Consider the following 15738-nt stretch of genomic DNA (forward strand, 5'->3'; position numbering starts at 1 on the left):
TGACATGCTATGATTAAGACACTTATAGCTGATTCTTTGTGTGTATTATTTCTTCAAGATCAAGTCTTATTGTGCTTTTCTACAAGAATAGTATATCTATAGGAAAACAGCTTAAATTTAATAAAATATGTCTACATTTTTAGAATTACTGTAAAATACTTTGTAAATATTTTCCTATTACCCAAAATTTCATAAAATAAGTTTAAAACTTTTACATTCACAAATGGTTAGGAAATTTTAATAAATATTTTGTCTAAGTACTGTTTTTCTTTTTTTTCTGTTTTTTGAAACTTCACAAGCAGTACGTAGTGAATTGACTGCTTTTTATAATTGCTTTGGTCATGAATATAGGAAAAACATAGTATTTCAAAACTATTCTCACTGTATTGAACTTTCATTAAAACAGACTTATAGAAATTGAAAATTCCTACTATCAGTAGCTTTCTGTGAATACAATACTTGTGTCATCTATAGAATTCTGCTTTAAAAACTGACAAATTAGTTCAATTATCTCAGAGATTAATAAATATGAGTCTAGCCATACTGAGACAAACTTTTAACAAATACAGCAACTTGGGGATTAAACACTGTTACTTAATGGCGAAACCTTTTAACATCCTGGTGCAGTAAAATAGTTCCACAAGTATAAGGAAGGCATTTTAAATAGCAATAAAACTAAAACTATTCTCAAATTTATGAATGCTTCATATATGCAATTTCTCACATGAACCAAGTGATCAGAACACACAAAGAAAACACACTGAGAATTTGGTATATACGCTTACATTTTAATACTTGAGAAAATATAAATCTGATACAAAAACTGCTGGCACAAGGAAAGAATTACACAAATTTGTATTCAAATAGAGTCAGTATGTGAACCAAGATGTAAGAATATATCAGAACATCATAACAGCCTACTATGGAAGCCTTTTAAAGAAGTAACAGACTTAAAAATCAGAGATAAATAGATTGCAGAAGGAACAGTAATTTTCTTTTCTCAGAAAATCTCCCTCATCTATTAAGAACTGTAAACTCACTGTGGGAGGAAAGTTAGAGGAAATCTAATTTATCAAGGCATTTTGAAGATATAAGCCTTAAACACCAAGTGTAAGCCCAAACAATGTAAAAACAATCAGAATTTCATGTTCCTCTGAAGATTAATTGGATATATTAGTCATGTTAACATGGCAAAAAAACTTTATTCCATTCTTTTTTGAAAGTACACATTATTTCTTCTTCTAGTTACTTCAGTAATTTAAGCTTAATATTAACTTATTAAATATTAAACACAAAATTGTTTTTACAATCTTGCACGATTATTAAAAAGAAATAAAAACTTCTTTCCAACTTCAACAATATATTTTTTTAATTGTGAAAATGATTAGAGACACTAGCCCTTCTTTAACAGCATTTGAAAATAAATTTGAAGAAAGTATCTTTCAGGCACTGTTTATTTCAAAACACCTTTATTTTAGGATAAAATTCATTCAACATGACTAAAAATGGAGAAATTCCCTACTAATGAAAAATAGGGCTATTTACAAATGAATTTCCAATTTAAAAAAAAAAAAAGCAACACATAATTCTTGGAATTTGTGCGAGGTGTCTGAAGACTCTCCACACAAAAGTTCACATATTGTAAAATTTACTTAGATTCAGAGCTTGGCTGTAATATCATTTACTTTTTTTAAAATTCTAGAAGTTATTTATACAGAAGTATTGTTTCCTCTTACAAGGAAATAAACTCCTTCTTCTTCTTTGAAAGGTAAAATTCTTCCTCTTTGAAAGATGCATTAAATATTACTGATCATTAAAAATGGAAGCTTCTAGCATTTCTTGAACACTGACTTCACTTTCCAAAGATGTACATGTTATCTCTCTCAATGCCCAGATCAACAGCAGAACTAAGCCAAATATTTGGTGACTCTCTTTTATGAAGAAAAGCATTAATTATCCCCAAACTAGCTTGCATATATTTTTTACTTTAACTGTATGCCTCAGACAAAAGGTCACTTAGTTTTATACAAAGTTTTCTTACTATATAATCTACACAGCATTAGTAGTCAGCTTAAGATGCTTATTCTCTGATTGCACATTTGTGTAAACCATTATTTTTCCTTAGAAAACACATTACAGTTTAAAATAGAGAAACACAAACCTCAATATTGAATATAATAACCTGTGATAACTGATAATACTATAGTTATTAAAAATACCCTAAAACTTCTGAAAGTACATTAATATTTTAAATATTCACAATCTCTTAAAAAACAATTTACAACATCACCTTAGATTGATGGGAGTCTATGCGGTAATACATAATGTTTCTTGGAGAATCTGACTACAGAGCAGAAAATGTTGCATATAAACTGTTACTTGTCATTGCAAAACTGAAGGCAGCATGATTTATAAAAGAAAATTAACATAGTGGAAGAATCTAATTAAAACTAGCATTGTGCCTTCTAAAGAAAAATAACCACATGAAAGAATTTTTATGCAGCACCATTCTAAGCTTCTTTATTGCCTTAACTTTAAGCCTGTTAAAATGTAATTCTGATGTTAAATTATATTAATGTAAAAATTCATATCTGCACTGGTAGGAAATTACATTATTGAAAATATTTTCAATATGCTAAAAGCTACTAAATCAGTTTCCCCTTTCCCACTGCACAACATCCATCTAAAATGAAATGCATAAATTATTATAAATAATATTAAAAATGTAGATTTTACTAAATTTCTGTTGACCTTTCAATATCTTAACTTGTTTCTTTTTTTAAACCAAAAATATTGGTAACAAAATATTACCAATGTTAATAAGTCGGTTAAAAAATAGTTCCCACGGGGCAAGAGTGGCTTAGTGGTTGAACGTCAACCTATGCACCAGGAGGTCATGGGTTTAATAGCCGGTCAGGGCACATGCCTGGGTTACAGGCTCAATCCCAGGTGGGAGGCATGCAGGAGGCAGCTGATCAATGATTCTCTCTCATCATTGTTGTTTTTATCTGTCTCTCCCTCTCCCTTCCTCTCTGAAATCAATAAAAATATATATATTTTTTAAAAATCAGTTCCCTCTGATTTGGGAAGCTTAAAAAAAAAAAAGTAGTAAGCATTTACCAAACCCAGAATAACACCAACCTAATGAGCGGCAGCCATTGGTATTTAGTGCTGTTTGATCAGACAATCCTGATCAGAAAATAAAGTTAGGTGCCTTTTGAAAGACAAGTGCCAAACTGTTGCTATTTTACTAAAATGCAGCAGCTAATATTAAAAGCACCACCATTGCTATTAGCAGGTATGCAACCTCTGTATAAAAATATAAACCTATACTTAATATTTAAAAATATAGCAACCGTAGTTATAGCTCTAGTAGTGTTATTTGACTTTACAGTCCCCTTAAAGGGCAGACATTAACAAAGATTCTATGTACTAAAAATCAGATAAATGTTATTATTCATAAGAACCTTGTGGTAATTTTACAGCTGCCTGCCTCAAGATCTGGAGACCTCAGATCTGGAATTCTGATGAGCCCTCTCCTCACCACCCCTAGCTCCATCCCAACCTGCACCCCCACACTACTGTACTTAATGTCTGAACCCATTTGGACAAACACAAACAGAACTTTTTAACTTGTGAAGCTAACACATTCACTCTCTTCTTTTTCTGTTTTTTTAAAATGACACATTTGTATTTATTTCCTAGGTTTCTTACTTCCAGTCATAACAAAATAGTGATCGTCATCTTCCTTTTTCTTTGCAGTAGGCTTTTTATCCCCACTCCCTGCTTCCTTAACGGATGAGGGTGGCTTCCTGGTGGAAGCCGGGGCTTTGCCACCTCTGGGAGGCCCCCTGGCTGAGTGCGGGCTCCTGGAGGCAGTCTGTGCTGCCTTGGACACGGTGTGTGCTTTGGCAGAAGACTGGGGCAGACTCACGACGGAGAGCGGGGTGCGCCCGGGGGACTTGGAGGAGCCGGGGCCTGTCTTCAGGGATGTACTTATATTCTGAGGCTGCTTTTTGGCAACTGAAACCATCTTCTTATCTTTCGATTCCTGTGCTTTTGCAGGAGCGACTGAGGATACAGAAAGTGGCTGGTGTAAGTTCAAGGCCGACTTAAGTTTCTGTGCTGGCACGGCCCCTGCTTGTGGGGCTCCATCTGAAGGCTGAGACCGTGTCCCTAGACCCGGGGTTACGGTTTTGGAACTGGGTTTCGTCATTTCCGCAGGCGACTGGACAGAAGGAGAAGGTTTAGGTAGCTTCGGACACTTTGATGATGAATTCAAATGTGCAGCTGAGTGATATTCTGCATTATCCCTGGAGGATATATGATTGTGTTTCAAATGCTTTAGTTCCGTTTTCCCTGAACACTTATTTGGCAAAAGTGTAGACTTGGGCACATCTCTTGATTTCTGGGCTGGAGTCAACTTGGCCTTCGGAGCGTTGGGTGATGAGATACATTTTCTCAACGGCTCAGAGCCACAAGGTGCAGTTCTTGGTGAGGCTGGGGAAGAAGAGCTTTTACCTCCTAAAGCTAAAGAAGCAAGTGAAGACGCTGCGCTGTGGGAAGGAGCCTGTGGCTTCCTTGCTGTGCCTTTTGAAGATGTGAGTTTGAGATGAGAAGATGCTGCTGGGGGCTGTGGCGTTTTTGAACGGACTGACACGGAGCCCGGGTGACCTCCTTTTAGGGAAGGAGCTGGCAGCTTTTCTTTGCTCCTTGGAAAACCAACGGGCGTGCCCGGTTTTGATTTTTCTTTCTGAATCATGCTCACTGCTGACATCGGATTCATTTCAGGAGGCTGCGGTGTTCTGGCAGGTGAATCGGGCACACTTTCACTAGAAACGCCTTTTTGAAAAGCTAGAATTTTTTGTTCTAGTGTAGCAAACTGTAATATTCGACAGGGGTCATATTTAAGCAAAAATCCTTGAAGAGTATCCCAGCCTCCACCAACACGGACCATGACATGTTTTCCATGAAGCATCTTTCCCCCAAAAGAAAGTAAAAAACAAAGTTGTGAAACTGCAAGGTTCACAGTTACAATTCACTAGTTAGTAGTCACAATTTGTGATGTCTGTGATCTATGAAATTCAGAGTATTTGCCAATAGCTTTACTGTAAATTGACAGTCCCTTCTTTGTATTGAAGGAATAAATTTAATCCATATGGAATCATGTAATTGACAAAGAGTATCCTCCAATTTGTAAAAAGATATTTACACACAACTTGCATCCTAAACAATCCAAATTACTAATAAATAAAGTTGCAAGGGCAATCTTGTTCAACAAAGAATAGAATATTGAAGGAATAAAAGAGAAGAGAAAAGAGAAATGGGAATTTACAGGAAAAAAAGCCTCATAAAAAAGCAATTATTATGAAAGATAACAATCACTAAAATGTGTACTTTACAATTTAATAAATTACTTCATATGTATTATATCAATTTAAATTTTCAAAAACTTTGATATAATTTATTACTAGTTCTTCACAGATGAGAAAATTACGGCTCTGAGAGATTAAGAAAATTGTCCCAAATCACACAGCTTGGCCTGGCCTCAAATACACCAGGCTTCCCCAACCCAAATGGTGCTTTTGTGCGGATAAGATACATCCTGAGTCTGCTAACGCAGAACAAGCTGGATTTCAGCCCCCTGACCCCCATCCATTAAGCAGGAAAATCTGCACAACTGTATGAGATTGCCCTAAAAGTTTCACCTCTAAACCCCACGCTCTGTGCACTATCACTGCGTCATACTGCTTTGAAAGAGAAAGCAAACTAAAAGAAAGTACACGTAGGTGTTTCTGCATGTTGGGGTTATGGGGAGGTAACGATAATATATAAAATAAAAGAAAATATGGATGTCAAAATTATTTTTAAATATTTTTATATTCTATTCCTAACGAATAAAACAGCTCTTTTATCCAAAGTAGACAGAATGCTGAACAGTGAAACTTCAATCTCCTCAGCAAAGGAGATGATCAGTTGCAGACTGCAGATGGGACAAAGGAAGGAAATGAACGTATATATCAGCATATTGGTATATATACTGATGCTGTGTCGATGTAAAAAGATTTTATACTTAACACACAATGTGTATATTACTATAAACGGCAATGTTTCTATTTTCTTTTCTTATTACTGACATTTAATCAGATTAAATGTGTTGGTTTTTAATGATGATGAAAAATGATTCCTTTTTAGAAAATCTGAAAAATGGAATAAGTTACCTGAGATATACAAACATTTCCTCCCCCAATTATATTCAATGTTTCCTGCAGTTAGCAGTTTGTTGTGTTAAAGGTGTTAACCTAAATTCGTTATCCTACCTAATAATAGACAAATATGCAAATTGACCGTACCTTCGCTATGACCACGACTGGCCAGGAGGCGCGGGGGGGCGGGACTCGAAATGGCCAGGGTGGCTGATTGGGCTGGCGGGACGCTGAGCTCGCTTCGCCAGTGGCGGCGCGAGCTCAGCGTCTGCGCCATGGCTGTGCTGCGGCACAGAAGGGGCCTCTGGGGCAGCGAGCTCACGTCCCGCCGCGGACCATCAAAAGCGTGGGAGCTGGGTGCCTGTCCGCTTAGGCACCAGGCCTTTCAGAAGCCTCCGGCGTGGCAGAGGCTTCTGAAAGGCCTGGTGCACCAGCGGACAGGCACCCAGCTCCCCCTGATTGAAAGCGAAAGCGTGTAGGGGACCCTACACGTGCATGATTTAATCATGCACTGGGCCTCTAGTATATTCATGAGAGCAAGAGTTCCATATTTTTTTGTGCAGTGAAATTCTTTCATTAATAACACCAATTTTTTTGAAAAGTAAAAGCGAAACAAAAGATTGGTAAAGCAATAGATCCAATTTAAAAACAAGATCTGTGTGTAAATAGGATGTAAATGGTGGACTTACTCTTATAAAGAGTATTTTATCTCCTAGTCGGTACCGTCCTTCAGATAAGTATTCAATAGAAAACCGATGAGAACAACTGCAAGGGGGATCTTCAGCAATGTGTGTAACCTAAGATTAAAAATAAGTAACAATCAGTGCTTGTGACAAAAAGTATTTTGTTCAACACTAAAATGCAAAGTTATTTGATAGCTGAGAAAGCCAAACTCAAAGATAGAAGTTTAAAGACAATTCAACTTTTAACTATCTCTTCTCCTTCACTTGTTGACAAATATTGAGATTAGACATTAGCTGACCCATTAAAAACTAGCAGCGCTGCAGGTCCGAGTCTCTCTTTCTCTCCCCAGTGCCGGGCTTGTGCTGCTTCACTGACCACGGGAGAACGCCTGTGAGCGTGTACAGAGTAGAGTCCATTCAAAGCACTTTCACTAAGCCACATTAGTTCATTAAGTTTGAATTCTTGTAAGCCCTGGACTAATGTATCTGTGTCAAATCAAAGATAGGCCAGTCAGATGAAGCTTATGTAAAAGCTCTCATTTGTCCCTAACACTGTACTAACTTAATATGAGGGAATATCTAGATCTATTCCAAAGTTACTTTTAAAATAGGCAGAGATGCCGAAACTGATTTGGCTCAGTGAATAGAGCGACGGTCTGCGGACTGAAGGGTCCCAGGTTCGATTCCAGTCAAGGGCATGTGCCTTGGTTGCGGGCACATCCCCGGTAGGGGGTGTGCAGGAGGCAGCTGGTCGATGTTTCTCTCTCATCGATGTTTCTAGCTCTCTATCCCTCTCCCTTCCTCTCTGTAAAAAATCAATAAAATATTTTTTTTAAAATAAAATAAAAATAGGCAGAGACATATCTATTCATCCAAGATTTTTAAAAATGCAATGCAAGGGGCATTTTCTGCAAGTGCTCACTTTGTTTCAATAATCTGCTAAGGAGATGAGAGTCGGGAGAAAACCCTACTTCTACCCCTCAAGAAGCTTATAAAATTTTTAATTACAGCAAGTATCTATAAAACGGTAATAACTAGAATAAATATAAAAATACTATAGCCTGTTATTACATTAAACAACACTTTCCAAATGTTTATTAATGACTTATTTCTTTAAAATTTTGTAAATTAAGCACTTTCATAAAATACTACATCCAAAAAAGACCACAAAATCTAAGCAACAGCCGAAGCAACAGCCGAAGCAGAAACAATGTTTGATACTCAGCTCACCTCCATTCCTTGTCATACTGTAGTCACTGCGGAATGCACAGCCTGACCAAGTGCAATTCTATTAACTTCTACGTAATGGTAAACAGCTGAAGTTAAGAAGACTTTCCAGTTGAGACTCGCCATCTAACATATATTCTGTCACAGGGAGCGTCCAGAAAATCCCCATCAATCGGCTCCCACAACTTTCTGCCACCTGTACTCTCCAAGTACCATACTTTCCAGCATATAAGACGACTGGGCATATAAGATTTTCCAGGGTTAAAAAGTCGTTTTATACGCTGGAAAATACGGTATATTGGACTATATTGATGGGATTAGATATAATGGATTAGATATATTGGACTACCGTATTTTCTGGCGTATAAGATGACTTTTTAACCCAGGAAAATCTTATACGCCCAGTCGTCTTATACGCCGGAAAATACGGTACCAGTGTACCCTTTACTTAGACACCTTAGCAGTCAGCCCAGATTTCTCACTCCTTGTCAGAATTAGAATTCCTGCCAATCCTACCTTCTAAGTAGAAAAATACCTGTGCTCCTTTTGCCTTATTTCCACTACTACTGCTTGAGTTCAGGTTCTCATCATCCCATGCCTGGATTATTACAATAAACCAACGTAACTTCTGCATGGCCATGAGAGTAATCCTTATCATTTACAAATCAGATGATAACACTACTATGTTAAAAAAAAAAATCAATGAATTCTTATGGCCCATAGTACCCTTCATGATGGATTCTAGCTTTTTTGCCCCAAAACCATTCCTCACCTTCACAAGCTACACAAAGTCACCTTATCATATAGTGCCTTGAACTCACCAGGAGTGGAAATTAGTACTAGTGTATATTCTAAGTAAGAAACATTCTTTTAAACATAGCATCACCTGTGGCACACTCGAAGACTAATACATCATGGTCGCAAGTGTGGCAGCTACTTACAGCTTCATGCAGCTCCTCATGCTGACAGCACGATTTGGGGATGCTGATGGAATCGTCATGCCCAGAAGTATTAAGTAAGGTCTCTTCTAACTCAATTTCCTTCTCAAGTTTTACTAACACTGGTGGCTCAACCCCATACCTGAAAAACAATTAGGAGATTTCCTCATTCCAGCAGTCTTTCCCAAGCACTTCCTTGCATATCACAATTGGGCTTATTTTATTTTTAAATGAAGTCTGTATGAGTCTCTTCCACTGATTATTTTACTGGCATATTTGCAAATGCTTTTTAATGTCCCACAGATTGCCAGAATTCAAATGATAAACTTCACACCAGAGCATATATTTGGATTACTGGATGCTCTCAATATTCAACCAAAGGTTTTGAAAGGCACCTTAAAAATCAGCCTATGAGTAAAGATGGGGCTGAGGTAGGTGGGGAGGACGCAAGGCTCAGCCTTCTATCAGCTCCTCGTTATGTCCAGAGGACTTGCCTCCCCTTGAACTGCTACAAGACCACATGCTCTTACTTTATTCTTAATATAAACATTTTAAGGAACCACTTTTACAGTTTTACATTAAATGAAGGCAAGTTATATGAGCAAGCAGATGTTGACACATGATATAGTTCACACAAACAGAATAAAGAAAACAGAAAGAAAAAAGTAGAAAAAAGTCACTTTATTCCAATAAAAATTATTCTTTTATTTATAGAAAATCATGTGTTATCTAAAATAAAGTAGCTTAAAAATACTTAGGACACTGAAATCCTGAAATATTGTGGGATACATACCTTGACACAATTCGACCAATTTCAAGAAGACAAAGATACACCTGTCTTGGATCTTTGTGCAAAACTGTGAAAAAACAATCAAACATATTTTAAGAAACAAAATTAAGTAAAGAAATATATTTCTGGCATGGAAGAAGTAAAATAAAAGAATAATGAAGACATTACTTGTTTGGAGACTTTAAAAAGACATTTTTGTTATCTCCACATATTATCATCTTCCATTCGTGTGTTTTTTTAAAAAATGGTTGACAAGAAGAGGATGAAAACTTGCCATGCACCCTTATTTGTATAGCATTTTAATTCTAAAACAACTAAGGGCTTAAGTAACATTAAGTTATTTATAATTCAGACCTCTCAACAGGAGATATATTTGAAGAGATACATCACCTCAATTTTATTCTAAACTATCTTTAGCGTAAGGCTATGTGGTAATAGACTTCTTAAACTCTTCCAAAAAATAGAGGAGGAGGAAGCACTTCCTAACTCATTCTATGAGGCCAATATTACTTGACACCAAAGTCAAAAAAAGACATCACAAGAAAAGTAAAGACCAACATCCTAAGGCATTTGACAAAATCCAACACCCTTTCCTGATAAAAAAACAAAACTCTCAGCAAAGTGGGAATAGAGGTATCACACCTCAACATAATAAAAGCCTTCTATGACAAACCTACAGCCAACTTCATACTCAATGGGCAAAAACTAAAATTATTTCCCCTAAGAACAGAAACAAGACAGGGATGCCCAATTTCACCACTCCTGTTGGACACAGTACTGGAAGTGCTAGCCATAGAGATCAGACAAGAAGAAGAAATAAAAGGCATCCAAACTGGAGAAGAAGTAAAATTGTCATTATTCGTAGATGACATGATATTGTACATAGAAAACCCTAAAGACTCCATAAAAGAACTACTAGAATTAATAAATGAATTCGGCAATGTAGCAGAACACAAAATTAACACCCAGAAATCTATGGCTTTTTTATACACCAATAATGAACTCACAGAAAGAGAAACTAAAAAAAAAAAAAAAAAAAAAATCTCATTTACCATTGCAACAAAAATATTAAGATACCTAGGAATAAATTTAACCAAGGAGGTAAAGGACTTGTACTCAGAAAATTATAGAACACTGAAAAAAGACAAAAACAAATGGAAGAATATATCATGTTCATGGATTGGTAGAATCAACATCATTAAAATGTCCATCAAGCAATCTATAGATTCAATGCAATCCCCATTAAAATATCAATGGCATGTTTTAAAGACCTAGAATAAACGCTCCAAAAATTCATTTGGAATAAAAAAAAGACCCTGAATAGCTGCAGCAACCTTGAGAAAGAAGAACAAAGTTGGAGGGATGACAATACCAGATATCAAGCTATACTACAAAGCCACTGTTCTCAAAACTGCCTGGTACTGGCACAAGAACAGACATATAGACCAATGGAACAGAACAGAAAACCCAGAAATCAACCCAAGCCATTATGCTCATTTAATATTTGACAAAGGTGGCAAGAGCATACAATGGAGTCAAGACAGTCTCTTCAATAAATGGTGTTGGGAAAATTGGACAGATACATGCAAAAAATAAATAAATAAAACTAGACCACCAATTTACACCATACACAAAAATAAACTCAAAATGGATAAAGGACTTAAACATGAGACGGGAAACCATAAAAATCTTAGAAGACGCCATAGGCAGCAAAATAGCAGACATTTGTCAGTAGCAATATATTTAACGATACAGCTCCTAGGGCAATGGAAACTAAGAAAATAAATAAATAGGACTACATTAAAATAAAAACATTTTGCACAGCAAAAGAAACCATCAACAAAACAACAAAAAAGCCCACTGTGTGGGAGAACATATTTGCCAATGTTATCTCCAATAAGGGTTTAATTTCCAAAATTTATAGGGAACTCATACAACTTAACAAAAGGAAGATAAACAATCCAACCAAAAAATGGGCAAAGGACCTAAATACTAGTAGACACTTTTCAAAAGAGTACATACAGAAGGCCAAGAGACATTACGAAAACATGCTCAAAGTCACTAATCATCTGAGAGATGCAAATCAAAACAACAATGAGGTACCATCTCACACCTGTCAGAATGGCTATCACCAACAAATCAACAAACAAGTGCTGGCGAGGAGAGGATGCGGAGAAAAAGGAACCCTTGTGCACTGCTGGTGGGAATGCAGACTGGTGCAGCCACTGTGGAAAACAGTATGGCGTTTCCTCAAAAAATTAAAAATGCAACTTCCATGGGACCCAGTAATCCCACTTCTAGGAATATATCCCAAGAAAACAGAAACACCAATCAGAAAGGATATATGCACCCATATGTTCACAGCAGCACAATTTACAATAGCTAAGATTTGGAAATGCCTAAGTGCCCATCAGCAGATGAGTGGATTATAAAACTTCGGTGAAAAAAGAAGGAATTCGTATCATGGATGGACCTGGAGAGCATTATGCTAAGCGAAATAAGCTAGTCAGAGAAAGATAAATATCACATGATCTCACTCATTTGTGGAATATAATGAACAACATAAAATGATGAACAAAAATAGAACCAGAGTCATAGAAGCATCTAACCTATGAGGGAAGGCTGGAGGTGAGCGGGTAAGAGATCAACCAAAGGACTTTATGTATGCCTATGAGTATAACAAACGGACACAGACAGTGGGGGGGGGGGGGGGGGGGCGTGAGGGCACGTGCTGGGGGGTAGAGGCGGCTGGGGAAAAGGAGACTTATGTAATACTTTAAACAATAAAGAATAAAACAAAACAAAGCAAAACAAACAAACCTTCCTTTGACTAACTTAAAAAAAAAAGGACCAACATCCTTTATGAATATAGATATAAAAATCCTTAATGCAAACTGAATCTAGAAGCAAATAGGATTAAGCCCAGAATGCAAGATTGGTTCAACATGAAAATCAATCAATACAATAACCACATTAATACAATAAAGGAAAAGAAACACACAATTATCTCAGCAGATACAGAAAAGGCATTTAAAAAAATTAAAGATCCTTTCATAGTAAAAGATTCAACAAACTAGGAATAGATGGGAACTTTATGAATATGAAAATGGACACATATAAAAAACCCACAGCTAATATCATTCTGAATGGTGGAAGACTGAAAGTCTTCTCCTAAGACAGGGAAAAGATAAGACTGCCCACTCTCACCATTTCTATTCAACATTGTACTCAACATTTTACTGGAGGTTCTAGCCAGTGAATTTAGATAAGAAAAATAAATAAAAGGCATCCAGATTAAAAAAGAAGGAAAAATCTCTATACACTGATTGCATGGTTCTTAGTATAGAAAACCCTAAATAATCTACAAAAAATAAACTATTAGAGCTAACAAGAAAGTTCAGCAAAGTTACAGGTTACAAGATCAATATACAAAAATCACTGCAGTGTAAACATAACAAAAAATAATCTGAAAGCACAATTAAAAAAAAAAAACAGTTCCATTTACAACAGCTTTAACAATAAAGTACTGCCAAAACCGGTTTGGCTCAGTGGATAGAGCATTGGCCTGCGGACTGAAAGGTCCCAGGTTCGATTCCTGTCAAGGGCATGTACCTTGGTTGCAGGCACATCCCCAGTAGGGGGTGTGTAGGAGGCAGCTGATTGATGTTTCTCTCTCATCATTGATGTTTCTAACTCTCTATCCCTCTCCCTTCCTCTCTGTAAAAAAACAATAATATATATATATTTTTAAAAAGAATAAAGTACTTACCAATAAATTTAACCAAAGAAGTGTAAGACTTGTACACTGAAAACTACAAAACATTGTTGAAAGAAATTAAAGAAGATATAAATAAAATGGAAAGACATCTGTGTTCTTGGATTGGAAGACATAATATTATTAAGATGGCAGTATCCTCCAAACTAGCTTATAGATTCAATGCAATCCCTATCAATTCCAACAGCCTTTTCTTTCAGAAGTGGATAAGCTGATGATAAAATTCCTATGGAACTGCAAGAAACATGGAATAGCCAAAACAATCTTGAAAAAGAACAAAGTTGTAAGACTCACACTTAATTAATTTCAAAACTTACTACAAAGCTATACTAAATCAAGACAGTATGTTACTGGTATAAAAACAGACATATAGACCAATGAAATGGAATTGAGCATGCAGAAATAAACCTATATGTTTATGTTCAATTGATTTTCAACAAGGGTGCCAAGACAACTAAATACAAACAGTTTTTGCAATAAATGGTGCTAGGAAAGCTGGATATCTACAAGCAAAAGAATGAATTTAGACCCCTACTTCCCACCATATATATATATATATATATATATATATATATATATATATATATATATATAAACTACAAATGGATCAAAGACCTAAATGTAAAATCTAAAACTATAAAACTCTTAGAAGAAAACCTAGGTAAAAATCTGTGGGACCCTGGATGATTAGGCAATGGTTTTTCAGATTATAGCACCAAAAGCACAAGCAATCAAAGAAAAGACAAACTGAACATCAAAATTGAAAAGTTATGCATCAAAGGACACTACCAAGAAAGGAAAAGACAACCCAAATTATATAAAAATCTCTTACAAGTCAACAAAACAAAACAAAATGACCCTTGGAATCGAGCCAAATATGTGAATAGTATATTTCTCCAAAGAAGATATACAAATGGCCAATAAGCTTATCAAAAGATAAAACATATCTTTAGCCATTAGGGAAATGTAAATCAAAAACACAATGAGATACCACTTCACACCCACCAGGATAGGATGGTAATATAATAATATGAAAAAGAAGAGGAGAGGGGAGGAGGAGGAAGAAAGAATAATAACAAGTATTGATGAAAAGATTAAGAAATTGGGACCACTATGCATTGCTAGTGGGAATATAAAATGGTATGCCCACTCTGGTAGTTCCTCAAAAAGATAAACATAGTTACCATATAACCCAACTATTCCACTCCTAGGTATGTGCCTGAGAGAATTTAAAACAAATGTTTACCCAAAAACTTGTACACAAATGTTCATAGCAACATTATTCATAATAATCAAAAAGTAGAAGCTGATAATGAATTTTTAAAATGTGGTCTATCCATACAATGGAATATCATTCTGCTATAAACAGATATGAAGTACTGTTACATGCTACAACATAAATAAACCATTATGCTAATTAAAGAAGCCTGACACAAAAGGCCACATATTGTATGATTGATTCCATGTATTTGAAATATCTAGAATATATAAATCCATAGAGAGAAAAAAAATAGATTGGTGATAGCCACAGGATGAAGGCAGGGAGTAAATAATTGGGCCTAACTGCTGGGTATGGCTTTTCTTTTGAGTGATGGAAATGTTCTGGAATTAATTAGTGGTGATGGTTGCATGATATAGTGAACATATTAAAAACCACTCAAGGGTACACTCTGAAGTGATGAATTTTGTTATATGAAGTATATCTTAATTTTTTAATGCTATAAAAAAGAAGCTTCACACACTTAAAATGGTTATGATCGTACATTTTGTTCTGTATATTTTACCACAATTAGAAATTTTTTAAATTAAAAAGGAACCTAAATGCTAAGCCTAAGAGTTCAAAAAAAGATCCTTAAAAAACAATTAAGCAAACAAAAAAACCCTGATTATTAGAACTTGTACTAAATGCACCAATATGGTAGTTATAGATCACCTAACTTTCTTTTCCTGTTCTTAGAGTTAAAAGCTCTAGCAAACCCCTAAACTCTAATAATAGTTATGTGATAAATTGCATATACTTATACTGACTCCCTGAAAGGAAATGACATTGTTCTCTGATTTATAAATAACATCTATTATATACCCCAAACAGAAAGCAATAAAAAGCCCTATGTTTGAC

At 35.7% G+C, this 15738-nt stretch overlaps 1 protein-coding gene across 4 annotated transcripts in view; it reads right to left on the reverse strand.

Annotated features, from left to right (window-relative positions):
• Window positions 1–588: 588 nt before the first annotated feature.
• GAS2L3 (growth arrest specific 2 like 3) overlaps window positions 589–15738 on the reverse strand; it is a 36821-nt gene continuing 21671 nt past the window's right edge. For all 4 annotated transcript variants that reach the window (XM_079775562.1, XM_079775559.1, XM_079775560.1 and 1 more), the window contains 4 exons: window positions 9848–9911; window positions 9058–9196; window positions 6896–7003; window positions 589–4978 (listed from right to left, as the gene is read on the reverse strand). In XM_079775562.1, the coding sequence (XP_079631688.1) occupies window positions 3695–4978; window positions 6896–7003; window positions 9058–9196; window positions 9848–9911 (1595 nt within the window). In that variant the 3' untranslated portion in view covers window positions 589–3694. The remainder of the gene's footprint in view (window positions 4979–6895; window positions 7004–9057; window positions 9197–9847; window positions 9912–15738) is intronic.

The sequence above is a fragment of the Cnephaeus nilssonii genome (assembly GCF_951640355.1).
Source record: "Cnephaeus nilssonii genome assembly, chromosome: 6".
NCBI classification, from domain to species: Eukaryota; Metazoa; Chordata; class Mammalia; order Chiroptera; family Vespertilionidae; genus Cnephaeus; species Cnephaeus nilssonii.